The 13777-nt window shown below is 42.6% G+C and overlaps 1 protein-coding gene across 1 annotated transcript in view; it reads left to right on the top strand.

Annotated features, from left to right (window-relative positions):
* Positions 1-13777, top strand: part of LOC126474160 (delta-sarcoglycan) — a 469148-nt gene that overhangs the window by 417949 nt on the left and 37422 nt on the right. Inside the window, exon 6 of the mRNA XM_050101616.1 lies at positions 903-975. Within this exon, the coding sequence (XP_049957573.1) occupies positions 903-975 (73 nt within the window). The remainder of the gene's footprint in view (positions 1-902; positions 976-13777) is intronic.

The raw sequence follows: 13777 nt of genomic DNA, 5'->3' as shown, positions 1-13777 counted from the left end.
ACGACAGTTGAACATCCCGTTGTCCACTGTACAGAAGGTGCTTAGAACCATTCTCAAATGGTATATGTAGAAGATCCATATTGTACAGCAGCTCGCACCACAGGACGCACAACGACGTGTTGCCCTCGCTCTCCACATTCACCCAAGGACTGAAGTTGACGAAGGCTGGCTCTGGACCATCCTATGGACAGATGAAGCTAATTTTTCTCTGACGAGTGAGGTGAACACACAGACTGATGGGCGCCGTATTGAGCCTCTTTTGTAGAGTAATGTAACCGGTATGTAATGGTATGTTGTATGGCAGCAGTATATTAAAGGTATTTCAGTTGAAATGATTCTTTCATTATTTGTCATCTCCGTGTCCTTGACATTAATGCTAACAAGTCTGGGACATATACGGTAATTAGCTTCCTCGTTATAACGTGTTAAATAGGGAAAGTTTTTATTAAAACCACCCGATATAATCGCGGCGCTTACGGTGAATTCTCAGTCGTACCGAGCCACGAGATGGCGCCATTCCTATAGCAAACATCTTCCTTATTTTGGGTACCATGTTATATTTATTTACATATGTCTTTCACGTACCACTGTAAATAATTAGATGATAGAGAATAATGAATGGTTTTGTTCTTATTTATTCTACTTTTTATCTGAAAATAGGCTAATTCACCCGAAACTCGTAATTACAGCTAAATAAAAGAAAAACGTGATGTAGAATGTGTTTTTTCATAAAATTATAAAACAACGATGCTGTTCTCCCCGCGAAACAATGCTGCCTTAGTGTGCACATTTAGATACCTTGTTATTGTGCCTGTATCTTCTGTACTATTGTTTATATTTTTCCTTGCGTATATAACTTCTTCATGTTAACCTCTACTGACGACGTGACTTCTTGTCGGCAGGTGAGGGCGGCGCTGTATTCGACGGCTCGGTCCAGACGCCACTGGTTCGAGCAAATCCCGGAGAGGAGCTAATGTGAGTAAACCACTGTAAAACAGCAGAACATGTACAGCGCTTCTTGTGTAAATACCGGGGTAGTCCAATCGCAACTGTAATAAAGACAACAAAAAACTTTGCGTTAGTACAGACTGAACAGATGCCATGTGATAGTGAGCCTTAATACCGCAGTAACCGAGTTATTTTAACGTGGTACTGTATTGGAACTGAATAAGTGGATTCATAAAATTCATAGAGCCGTTGAAAAATCACTTGACTACTCAAATCGCTCACTTGAGGGGTTTCGAATTTATTTCCATCATCAGATATTTGTTACTTCAGCGTAATGCTTGGACTTAAAACCGCAAGCGAACTGCTTGGTGCCAAGCTGGGCAATTACGGAGGCTGAACTCCTGTACATCTTTTGAAGAGAAGTGCTAGCAAGTCAACTGAGAATTGTGTTTAACAGGAAGAATTTAGTTAATAGTGTGGTTCCTAATTACGGCTAGCATAAATTCCAGTCCTTAGCTTCGAGGACAAACAGCGTGAACCTTTGTTCGTAAAAAGTGAGATTCGCTTGACGTATAAATCTAAGCTTTACGCTGAAGATGGAAATATATCTGAAACTCGTGAAGTAAGTAATTTGAGTGATAAAGTCAGTTTTCACCAGCTCTATGATGTTTTGAAGCGATCTATTCAGCTCTATTACAGTATTACATTGTAATAAAATCGCTGTCGCTTGCCTCCTGCGAGCTTTCATGTCTCAACTATATAAACGAGCTACGCCCAATCGGTAGCAGACAACTCTCTCTGTCAGAACATTCTTCCAGTCAGCAGTGTAAGCTCCTCCCCTTTATTGTTCTTTAATTGATGCATTATCTTTGAACACATTGCGTAGCCCGACTCAGTATCATGTAATATGCATACAGTAATAATTGTAGCATATCAACACTCTAATCTGAAAGCGTAAATGTGTGATAACCTCATCATTTTAGAAGCTATAAGGTCTGACAGACACGCTTGATGAAACTGGTAACACTTTTTTCACCTCTCTGAAGCACTTTCATTCCCGAAAACAGTAAGGTAAATATTGGTCTCGTTCGTCATCCACAACTTGTCCACATGTTCATCGTCCTCATTCCCCTTTGGACCAATGTGTTAAGGGGATGATACGCAGAATCTCTTTCAGTTCCGGTACGAAATCCTCATTGCACATGACAAAAATTTGAAATCATCATGGGGGATTCTGCTTACAGACTATCGAGATAGGTGGAACACCGTGTTATCCACCTCCACCCGGTTCCTTTGTACGGCATATTCATTCTATTTGAAGGTTAATGAATCACATTTCATAGGCTATATTTAAGGTACTGGACCACTACTACCTAACCGAAAAAATTTCTCACACTCCCTCCTTTATCAACATACATCATTTTCATTTTTAAAGGAGACTGCTGTGCGCTCCACAGCTACCTGACGGGCTCATTCTCACAGGAAGTTTTATTTAACAATTATCTTCTAAATTACAGAAGGGAGAACCGATAGAGGTACTCAAAGTACCCTCTGCCATACACCGTCAGGTGGCTTGCGGAGTATGGATGTAGATGTAGAAAGCTAATAAAATTGCATACGTACACAAGTGCAAGTGAAATATGTAGAATATTCCTTTGTGATCTAAATCTGAAATATTGATACGCAGGAAAAGTAAAGGACGTGTTAAAGATAAACTCAGCCCAAGACTGCCAGAGGTTTATAACATCCATCGTATGTATGACAACAGTTATGCGAAAGAGTCTGTACGAACTGCTGTCCATCGTTACGTCGAACATCGGTGGTATCTTAAGAACAGAAGTTTTGATAAATCGAACGAGGACAGTCTAATAAAGATATACAAGATTATGTTAAAACATACGAGAATTCTACCTCATGCGTCGATCACTTGGGACTTTGTGATTAGGGAAACAGTCAAAATTAGACTGTGTAATAACAACTTCAATAGCGACATTAACTAAGCAATGCATGGAAACGTACACTTGATTAAAAAAACCGGTACGGAGGAATAATTTACACTGCCGATAATAATGAGTTGTGACGCTGCAAGCCACGTTGGAGGGAGAGCGCAAACCTAATCTTTGAATACAGAGGGCACTATCTTCGTCCTGTCATCATGACGTCATCTACCCAATCAAACAAAATGAGAACCTCGCCAGTTTGACGATGGAAATGAAGTAGTAATCGAAAGCGTGGCATTTTACCAGAAATTGAGGTGGTAAGTTAATCGATAACTTTTTAGTCAAGAACGCCGTTCGATAGACTTACCTAGCCAGACTAGGTACGACAATGATTAAACAAACTGAAATACGAAGAATAATAAAAGAACATTTCGTTTAAGAAAATCGCTATTGCCTTTATTCTAATTTTGGCTCTTTCTTTCCATGTTTTTGTTCGTAGTAATTTTAGCATTATCAATTCTGCGGCACAATGTTTTCTCCATGGCGATATTAAAATACTTAAGCCGCACTGCTACAGAAATAACTATACTCTTGAAAGAAATGTATGAGGTGAATTTGTAAATAGTTGGTCAGGTTAATTAATTGTTTGACAAAAGCTGTTTCGTGGTAGTATTTTATTTCACCGAACTAATTCCGGGTGTTGTCCATCATCACATATTTCTCAGAATAACTTACAGCATACGTTGTAAATTCTTGTGTATCAGTAATTTTTCGCTTGATTGTAATTCGACTTGCCTTATACATAATGTTTTCTAGCGTATCCCAGTGACAACGTTTCGTAATTTTCATGTAATAACACGATTACGCGATTATATATGTAGTCAGTAAAGGAATTTTGGAAAATTCATTTTTGTTTCTTAGATCGATCTATTCGTTTAAAATTAAGTGTTTCGCTGTTCATGGGAAAAATTCTGTTTCTCCCACAAAATTTTTCGGCAATATGTTAGACAGATAGACATGACTCTCGCCATGTGGTTTTGTTCTTCTAACTGTGTACTAAACGAAGACAGGGTCGTGTCAGTTAGTTTCACAAGATTTTTAAACCTTCTTTGTGTTTCGTAATATATAATTGGGATACGCTAGAAATCATTACACATAAGGTGAGTCGAATTACACTGAACTGAAAGATTACAAGTACATGAAATTCTGCAAGACACACTATAAGTAACTTATTATTACAAATATGTGTCTTTAGTGTAATTCAGATACCACTGATGATGTGCAACGCCAGAAACAAGTCAGGTGAAACAAAATACAATAGAAAAACAGCTTTCGCCGAACAATTATTTAATAATATGACATATTTACATTACTGGCCATTAAAATTGCTACACCACGAAGATGACGTGCTACAGACGCGAAATTTAGCCGACAGGAAGAAGATGCTGTGATATGCAAATGATTAGCTTTTCAGAGCATTCTCGAAAGGCTGTCGCCGGTGGCGACACCTACAACATACTGAAATGAGGAAAGCTTCCAACCGATTTCTCATACTCAAACAGCAGTTGACCGGCGTTGCCTGGTAAAACGTTGTTGTGATGCCTCGTGTAAGGAGGAGAAATGTATACCATAAGGTTTCCGACTTGGATAAAGGTCGGATTGTAGCCTATCGCGATTGCGGTTTACCGTATCGCCAAATTGCTGCTCGCGTTGGTCGAGATCCAATGACTGTTAGCAGAATATGGAATCGGTGGGTTCAGGAGGGTAATACGGAACGCCGTGCTGGATCCCAACTGCCTCGTATCACTAGCAGTCGAGATGGCAGGCATCTTATCCGCATGGCTGTTACGCATCGTGCAGTCACGTCTAGATCCCTGAGTCAACAGACGTTTGCAAGACAACAATCATCTGCACGAACAGTTCGACGACGTTTGCAGAAGCATGGAATATCAGTTCGGCGACCATGGCTGCAGTTACCCTTGACGCTGCATCACAGACAGGAGCGACTGTGATGGTGGAACCAACGACGAACAAGGGTACACGAATGGTAAAACGTCATTTTTTCGGATGAATCCAGGTTCTGTTTACAGCATCTTGATGGTCGTATCCGCGTTTGGTGACATCGCGGTGAACGCACATTGGAAGCGTGTATTCGTCATCGCCATACTGGCGTATCACCCGGTTTGATGGTATGGGGTGCCATTGGTTACACGTCTCGGTCATCTCTTGTTCGCATTTACAGCACCCTGAACAGTGGACGTTACATTTCACATGTGTTACGACCCGTGGCTCTACCCCTCATTCGATCCCTGCGAAACCCTACATTCCAGCAAGATAATGCACGACCGCATGTTGCAGGTCCTGTACGCGCCTTTCTGGATACAGAAAATGTTCGACTGCTGCCCTGGCCAGCTCATTCTTCAGATCTCTCGCCAACTTAAAACGTCTGGTCAATGGTGGCCGAGCTACTGGCTCGTCACAATACGCCAGTCACTACTCTTGATGAACTGTGATATGGTGTTGAAGCTGCGTGGGCAGCTGTACCTGTACACGCCATCCAAGCTCTGTTTGACTCAATGCCCAGGCGTATCAAGGCCGTTATTACGGCCAGAGGTGGTTGTTCTGGCTACTGATTTCTCGGGGTCTATGCACCCAAATTGCGTGAAAATGTAATAACATGTCATTTCTAGTATAAAATATTTGTCCAATGAATACCCGTTTATCATCTGCATTTCTTATTGGTATAGCAATTTTAATGGCCAGTAGTGTACAATTTCCGCAAGCTGCAGAGATCAAATGTACATGTCATTCATAACAATTGAATCCTAACTCCACATTGTGAAGGTTGTTCGTGGATAGTTTCATTTTTGTATAAGGAACCCACGGGCTTCGGTTTTCGTCAAAATACCTTCGCAACCGTGAATGAGCTAATAACATGCAATCGCTAAAACGTTCAACACCAAACGTAGGGTAATGCTACAAACCTCATATGAGACTCGGGCACTCTATGTCTGTTGCTGCTGCGTGAACAGGTTCGGCAGAGCGCCGTTCGTTAATTCCCTCTGTCATTGTATTCTGTGAAGCCGTACCAGAGATTGATATCGCCCAACTCTTCCCAAATGAACGTATCAGTACTGCTGTGTATCACTGCTGGAAACACAATCTCGGAACAGACCAGAGCAGTTCTGATTGCAAACACGACATATAACCCATACCGTCGACGTCTGCACCGATGACCATATATTTTCACTTTAGTACCGATACCAAGATAAATGTGGGTAAGAAATCAAACGAAATCCAATCACTCCATGACGAGCCACTGGAGCCCGTGGGTCCCTAATGCCAAAAACTCAAAATGTATATGTGAAGGCAACACATACAGGGTGTAACAAAAATGCACGGGACAAATTGCAGGACACAATCTTCACACGTAGACGAAGACATTATGTTGTATGAACATGGCTCTGGCAACGCTTTGTTTCCATGTTACAACTCATTCTCTCTCACTCATTAATCATGAGAAACACATGTTGTTGTTGTGGTATTCAGAAATGAGACTGGTTTGATGCAGCTCTCCATGCTACCTTATCCTGTGTAAGCTTTTCAACTCCCACTACCTACTGCAGCCTACATCCTTCTTAATTTGCTTAGTGTATTCATCTCTTGGTCTCCATCTACGATTCTTACCCTCCACTCTGCCCTCCAGCACTAAATTGGTGATCCCTTGATGCCTCAGAACATGTCCTACCAATCGATCCCTTCTTCTAGTCAAGTTGTGCCACAAACTCCTCTTCTCCCCAATTCTGTTCAATACCTCCTCATTAGTTACGTGATCTCCCATCTAATCTTCAGCATTCTTCTGTAGCACCACATTTCGAAAGCTTCTATTCTCATCTTGTCTAAACTATTTATAGTCCATGTTCCACTTCCATACATGGCTACACTACATACAAATACTTTCAGAAACGACTTCCTGACACTTAAATCAATACTCGATGTTAACAAATTTCTCTTCTTCAGAAATGCTTTCCTTGCCATTGCCAGTCTATATTTTATATCCTTTCTACTTTGACCATCATCAGTTATTTTTCTCCCCAAATAGAAAAACTCCTTTACTACTCATAACTTTTCAAAATGGGCTTGTGTGGGCAGGCGCCAATCCTCACGCAACTGTTGAAGCAAATCATCAACAAAAATTTGCGGTCAGGGTTTGGGCTGACATTGTTTGTAACTGTTTGGGGGGCGGGGGCGCAACGGACAAAGTTACCACGCTTTCGTAGAGAATATTCTATCTGATCTGTTCTCAGAGTCTTCACCGGTGCGACGAAACATGTGCTTCATGCACGTTGGAGCACCTCCTCATTTAATTGTTAATGCCTGTCGGCTTCTAAATAAAAAATTCGGTGAAATATGTATAGCAACAGCTGGACCAGTAGCCTAGCCTCCACGCTCTCCACTTGACTTTGACTCTGAGGACATTTGAGAGCTGTTGCGTATGGGAAACCAAATACAAGTTGCTCATAGTCACCGTGCTCGTATTACGGAAGGCTGCGAAACCATACGATACATCAGTGCATAAGAGATTCACTACATTTGCCGGTTGATGCATATATCAATGCACACGGACGGCATATTGAACATCTCGTGTGAGAAAGACTTGCCTGGCGCATTCTGTTCGTGTGTGTTTCCAATGATTAATGAGCTGGAGAAAATGAGTTGTAACATGGAAACAAAGCGTTTCTACACCCATGTTCATATAACATGATTTGTCCATCTACATGTCAGAAATGTGCCCTGCTGTTTGTGTCGTAATTTGGGTTACACCCTGTACATATAACTGACTTGAGGACAACCAATCGATCACTTCAGTGCAGATGCACACCACGCTCGAGCTCTTACGGGTATCAGCGAAATGCCACTAGTAATGAGGATAAATGGCAGGGGGCACTCTACCAGTAGTGTGTGGATGAGTTGAATATTTGCGTCTGGCGGGAAGCGTGCTAGGATGATCCATATAGAGGCGGGGGCAAGCGTGTCTGGATAGCCTAGTGGTGACCGGCACGGAAGCTCAGCGCGTTCAGTCAGAGGGTTAGCTGCCCTCTGTAATAAAAGAACTGAGTGTACAGATTAACGGTGAAATCAGTGTCCAGTAGCACCTAATGACGTTAATTCCCTTTTGTCTATACTCATATTAGGTCCCGTAACAACCTCACAGATTTTGTGGGTGGTGTTCGGTCTCTCCCTGTATACATTTGAAAGAATATAATGTGGGTGTGTGTGACAGAGGAAGAGAAGAGGAATAGCTGTTGACATTAAATAGCCACAGTATTTTTTTAATCATCTCTTCCAATCTGTTCCCATAATGTATCATTCCTCATCGAAAATGGTATTACGAGTGTCCATCAAGAAATGTAACCGGTACAAGTTTCGTTGCATTTCACACATACCTATTCATTTCACTTGTAACGCTATACAGGGTGTTTATTTTAACTTGAGACAACAAAATATTCTGAAAACAATGCGTCATACAAAAAATGTGTTCCAGGTGAAAAATTAATATTAGTAAAGGCGAAATCTGTCTGGGATATACCTAGCTATGTGCCAACCTCCTATCGTGTGTGGATGGGTTCAGATTTGTATTTTACAAATAGGAACCCCCAATTTTATTGAATGTTCGATTTCTTCATCAACAAATACATACGGTTTACTCAAAACATTTTCCATTCCTTGTAGATGGCACTGTAATGAACAAATATCACATGTGTCTGTTTTTACAATTAAGAACCTAGGCATTTCATTCTACGTTTCCTTTAGGATGTAAATGTAAACCCTTGTGTTCTAAACGTTGATATTTACTTTCAAAATCCAGAAGGAACGATGTAGATGAAACAGTTTCTTGTTCCCATCAGAGTGCTTGATTTTGGTTAGCCCCTTGACTCTCACTGTTGGGATGCTTGATTTTGGTGAGCCCCTTGCCTCTCACCGTTCAGGTGCTTGATTTTGTTGAGAGCCGTCCGAAGTGGCCGTGCAGTTCTAGGCGCTACAGTCTGGACCCGAGCGACCACTACGGTCGCAAGTTCGAATCCCGCCTCGGGCATGTGTGTGTGTGATGTCCTTAGGTGAGTTAGGTTTAATTAGTTCTACGTTCTAGGCGACTGATGACCTCAGAAGTTAAGTGGCATAATGCTCATAGCCATTTCGTTGAGTCACCTTGCCTCACAATTTTGGGGTACTTGATTGCGGTGAGTCCCCTTGCCTCTCACCGTTGTTTAGCTTCATTTCGATGAGTCCCCTTGCCTCTCACCATTGGTGTGCTTGATTTCAGTGAGCCCCCTTGCCTCTCACTGTTGGGGTGCTTGATTTCTGTGAGTATCCGCGGCAGGTGTACATGTCACTATCACTTCATGGACATTTTATCTATCACAATGGTTGTGGTTTGTATTCCGCCGGTAGCCACATAGTGGCCAGTGCGGGAGTTACTGCGGTTAGATGGAAACACAAACTGAAATAAGACATGCTGACGGCAGGATCGAGAGTGGCCACAGAAATCAAGCATTCCGATGGTTTGGGGACTCACCATAATTAACCCCGTAGGGAACAGAAAACTATGTTACCATACTAGTAGCTCATATGCTAGAAATATCACTGTCTAAGCATATTATTTGTACTGTACAAACATGTCATCTCTCAGAGACAAAGGTTTACGTTTACATCGTAAATGAAATATGGAATCAAATGCGTCGGTAGTTAATAGCAAAAATATGCACACTTGATATTTGTCGATAACAGCGCCATCTACCACGAAAGGAAAACAGTTATTTGAGTAAAAGGTACGAATTTCTTTGCTTGAATCCGAATGGGCAATAAAAAAGGAGAGTTCCCTTTTGAAATTATACAGATGACCTCGCCCACGCAGGAGGTACGGTTAGGAGGTAGCCGGTTGTATAACGGACAGATGCCCCCTTTATTAATATTACACTACTGGCCATTAAAATTACTACACCAAGAAGAAATGCAGATGATAAACGGGTTTTCATTGGACAAATATATTATACTAGAACTGACATGTGATTATATTTTCACGCAATTTGGGTGCATAGATCCTGAGAAATCAGTACGCACAACAACCACCTATGGCCGTAATAACGGCCTTTATACTCTTGGGCATTGAGTCAAACAGAGCTTGGATGGCGTATACAGGTACAGCTGCCCATGCAGCTTCAACACCATACCACAGTTCATCAAGAGCAGTGACTGGCGTATTGTGACGAGCCAGTTGCTCGGCCACCATTGACCAGACGTTTTCAATTGGTGAGAGATCTGGAGAATGTGCTGGCGAGGGCAGCAGTCGAACATTTTCTGTATCCAAAAAGGCCCGTACAGGACCTGCAACATGCGGTCGTGCATTATCTAGCTAGAATGTAGGGTTTCGCAGGGATCGAATGAACGGTAGAGCCACGGGTCGTAACACATGTGAAATGTAACGTCCACTGTTCAGAGTGCTGTAAATGCGAACAAGAGATGACCGAGACGAGTAACCAATGGCACCCCATACCATCAAGCCGGGTGATACGCCAGTATGGCGATGACGAATACACGCTTCCAATGTGCGTTAACGGTGATGTCGCCAAACACGGATGAGACCATCATGATGCTGTAAACAGAACCTGGTTTCATCAGAAAAAATGACGTTTTGCTATTCGTGCACCCAGGTTCGTCGTTGAGTACACCACCGCAGGCGCCCGTGTCTGTGATGCAGCGTCAAGGGTAACCGCAACCATGGTCTCCCAGCTGATAGTTCATGCTGCTGCAAACGTCGTCGAACTGTTCGTGCAGATGGCTGTTGTCTTGCAAACGTCCCCATCTGTTGACTCATGGATCGAGACGTGGCTGCAGGATCCGTTACAGCCATGCGGATAAGAGGCTTGTCATCTCGATCCCTAGTGAAACGAGGCCGTTGGGATGTAGCACGGCGTTCCGTATTACCTTCCTGAACCCACAGATTCCATATTCTGCTCACAGTCATTGGATCACGACCAACACGAGCAGCAATGTTGCAATACGATAAACAGCAATCGCGGTAGGCTACAATCTGACCTTTATCAACGTCGGATACGTGATGATACGCATTGCTCCTCCTTACACGAGGCATCACAACAACGTTTCACCAGGCAACGCCAGTCAACTGCTGTTTGTGTATGAGAAATCTGTTCGAAACATTCCTCATGTCAGCACGTTGTAGGTGTCGCCACCGGCGCCAACCTTGTGTGAATGCTCTGAAAAGCTAATCATTTGCACATCACAGCATCATCTTCCTGTCAGTTAAATTTCGCGTCTGTAGCACGTCATCTTCGTGGTGTAGCAATTTTAATGGCCAGTAGTGTAGCTCTACACCCAAAATTTAATTGTTTCAAATTGAACACTCTGTATATGGTAAACCACTGGCCGCGTGGCGATAAGAGCAATTGTAACGAGTACAGATAACGATGATGAGAGCTTTGTGTAATGCGATGAAGAATGGATAATTGTGCACACGTGCAGTTTCATGTTGATTCTCTCAGTATCTAGTGCCTTGTTAGAGAAATAACCACAATACACACATCGAGATAAGGCCCCATACAGATACCCAGTGTTCAGCCACGATGCACATAAGGCTGCCACGACACTAAGTGAAAGCCATAGCTGTCCAAACCTATGCCGTAGATAAACGCGTTACACGACTGGTTCAGATACACGAGCGATACTCTCGTTCCAAGCGCCCTCTGTTTCCGGCAGGACTGTATAATGTTTTTTTATTACTCAAAGTTACAGAAAAACAAATTCACTCAAATTATCTATCGGTGCCCACGTTTCGAAAAAGGTGGTTTATAGACGAGATCTCCTCGAGTAATCAGCAGAGCTGTGGTCTTCGCTTAAGGATGACGAGAAGAAAACCCGTCGGAATACTGCGACACGCCGGCCGCCGTGGTCGAGTGGTTCTAGGCGCTTCAGTCTGAAACCATGCGACCGCTACGGTCGCAGGTTTGAATCCTGCCTCGGACATGGAATTCCGTGATATCCTTGGGTTAGTTAGGTTTAAGTAGTTCTAAGTCTAGGAGACTCATGACCTCAGATGTTAAGTCCCATAGTGCTCAGAGCCATTTGAACCATTTGACCCGATATTGCGACAACACGACGCCACGGCTCAGTTGCTGACCGGAGAAGATTTCATTAACGAAACTCGATAAGAAACCTTGCATTCTCCTACATGTCACTTATTTTTACGAAATTTAAGGTTTCTGGAGGTTTTGCTTCATTTTTAGTTAGTTGTCAAGCTGATAATTCATTTGACGACATCTCAACAAAAGCAGTAGACATGTCAAACCTCCAAGAGATGTTGAACTCCACTGTCGTTTTTATTGTGCACAGCACAATGTTACTACTAAATGTTTGAATGTGCCAAGTTTAAAATGTCGTTAGAGACCCGCTGTTGACTGCACGGGCTTCTCTCGCTGTGCGAGGCTTAATTTCCCTTCCCTTCCGAAGGAGAGGCGTCACTCATTTCAATAAAAGCGACACGTGACGCCAGAGAACAAATGATCAGATAATCTGCATGTATATGACGCCGGAAGGCGCATGCAACCAGTAATGGCGGTGGACATTACGGACGCCAGGGAACGCGAGCGTCGCTGCTCCCTCGTCCTTCTAGGGACCAGTCTTCGCCTTTATGTCATCGATTAGTAATCTGTCACAAGTATCGGAGTATGCGGATACCAGCCATTTCGAAAGTCACCCCGTTGTCTATGAAACCGTGTTCCGTGAGTAGGGAACGATTGTTGACGACCCTTTCTGCCGTACAGATGAGCAAAAGTGCATACACTTTCAACAATAGAGAGATTTACCAAAATTATTGTCTTCTAATTTTCACCTAAAAAGAGAACTTCTCTTGCCTGAACGGCTATAACGGAATAACATTATTTTACAATACGTACATGCGGCTGTTATGGCACCCAGAATAGTCATTTACACAATCTGATCAATTGTATCCGGACAGCTATTAGTCGACATTAATAAGGGAAAGTGTCCACGTGTCACCTGTATGATGGCTTCAACTTTGCTGCGGACACTTTAAGTGGTTTGTGTGAATATCTGTGGAGAAATGGCAATTCATTCCTCCTCAAGCCCCTAAACCACATTACCTAATGATGTTAGACGCGGGGTTGTGTAGGGAAGCCGGTCCATTTCGCGGTCGCTGTTGTCCGCAGACCATTGTCTAGTACATGCTGCTTTATGACAGTGTGCATTTAGTGCTCATAAAATCCGTCATCGTCTTTGAAATGTTCCCTCTAGCGTATGCAGGACACATGGCTTAAAATGTGTTCATATCCTTCAGCATTCAGCGTTGTTTTTAGGGATGCGGTGGTGGGGAAGGGAGTGAGACAGGCTTGTAGCCTCTCCCCAATGTTATTCAATCCGTATATTGAGCAAGCAGTAAAGGAAACAAAAGAAAAATTCGGAGTAGCTATTAAAATCCATGGAGAAGAAATAAAAACTTTGAGGTTCACCGATGACATTGTAATTCTGTCAGAGACAGCAAGCGACTTGGCAGAGCAGTTGAACGGAATGGATAGTGTCTTGAAAGGAGCATATAAGATGAACATCAACAAAAGCAAAACGAGGTTAATGGAATGTAGTGGAATTAAGTCGGGTGATGCTGAGGGAATTAGATTAGGAAATGAGACACTTAAAGTAGTAAAGGAGTTTTGCTATTTGGGGAGCAAAATAACTGAAGATGGTCGAAGTAGAGAGAATATAAAATATAGACTGGCAGTGGCAGGGAAAAACGTTTCTGAAGAAGAGAAATGTGTTAACATCGAGTATAGATTTAAGTGTCTGAAAGTCGTTTCTGA

Source organism: Schistocerca serialis, chromosome 4, assembly GCF_023864345.2.
Source record: "Schistocerca serialis cubense isolate TAMUIC-IGC-003099 chromosome 4, iqSchSeri2.2, whole genome shotgun sequence".
Taxonomy (NCBI): domain Eukaryota; kingdom Metazoa; phylum Arthropoda; class Insecta; order Orthoptera; family Acrididae; genus Schistocerca; species Schistocerca serialis.
Note: the sequence above shows the minus strand (reverse complement) of the source record. Positions and strands in the feature narration are given on the sequence as shown.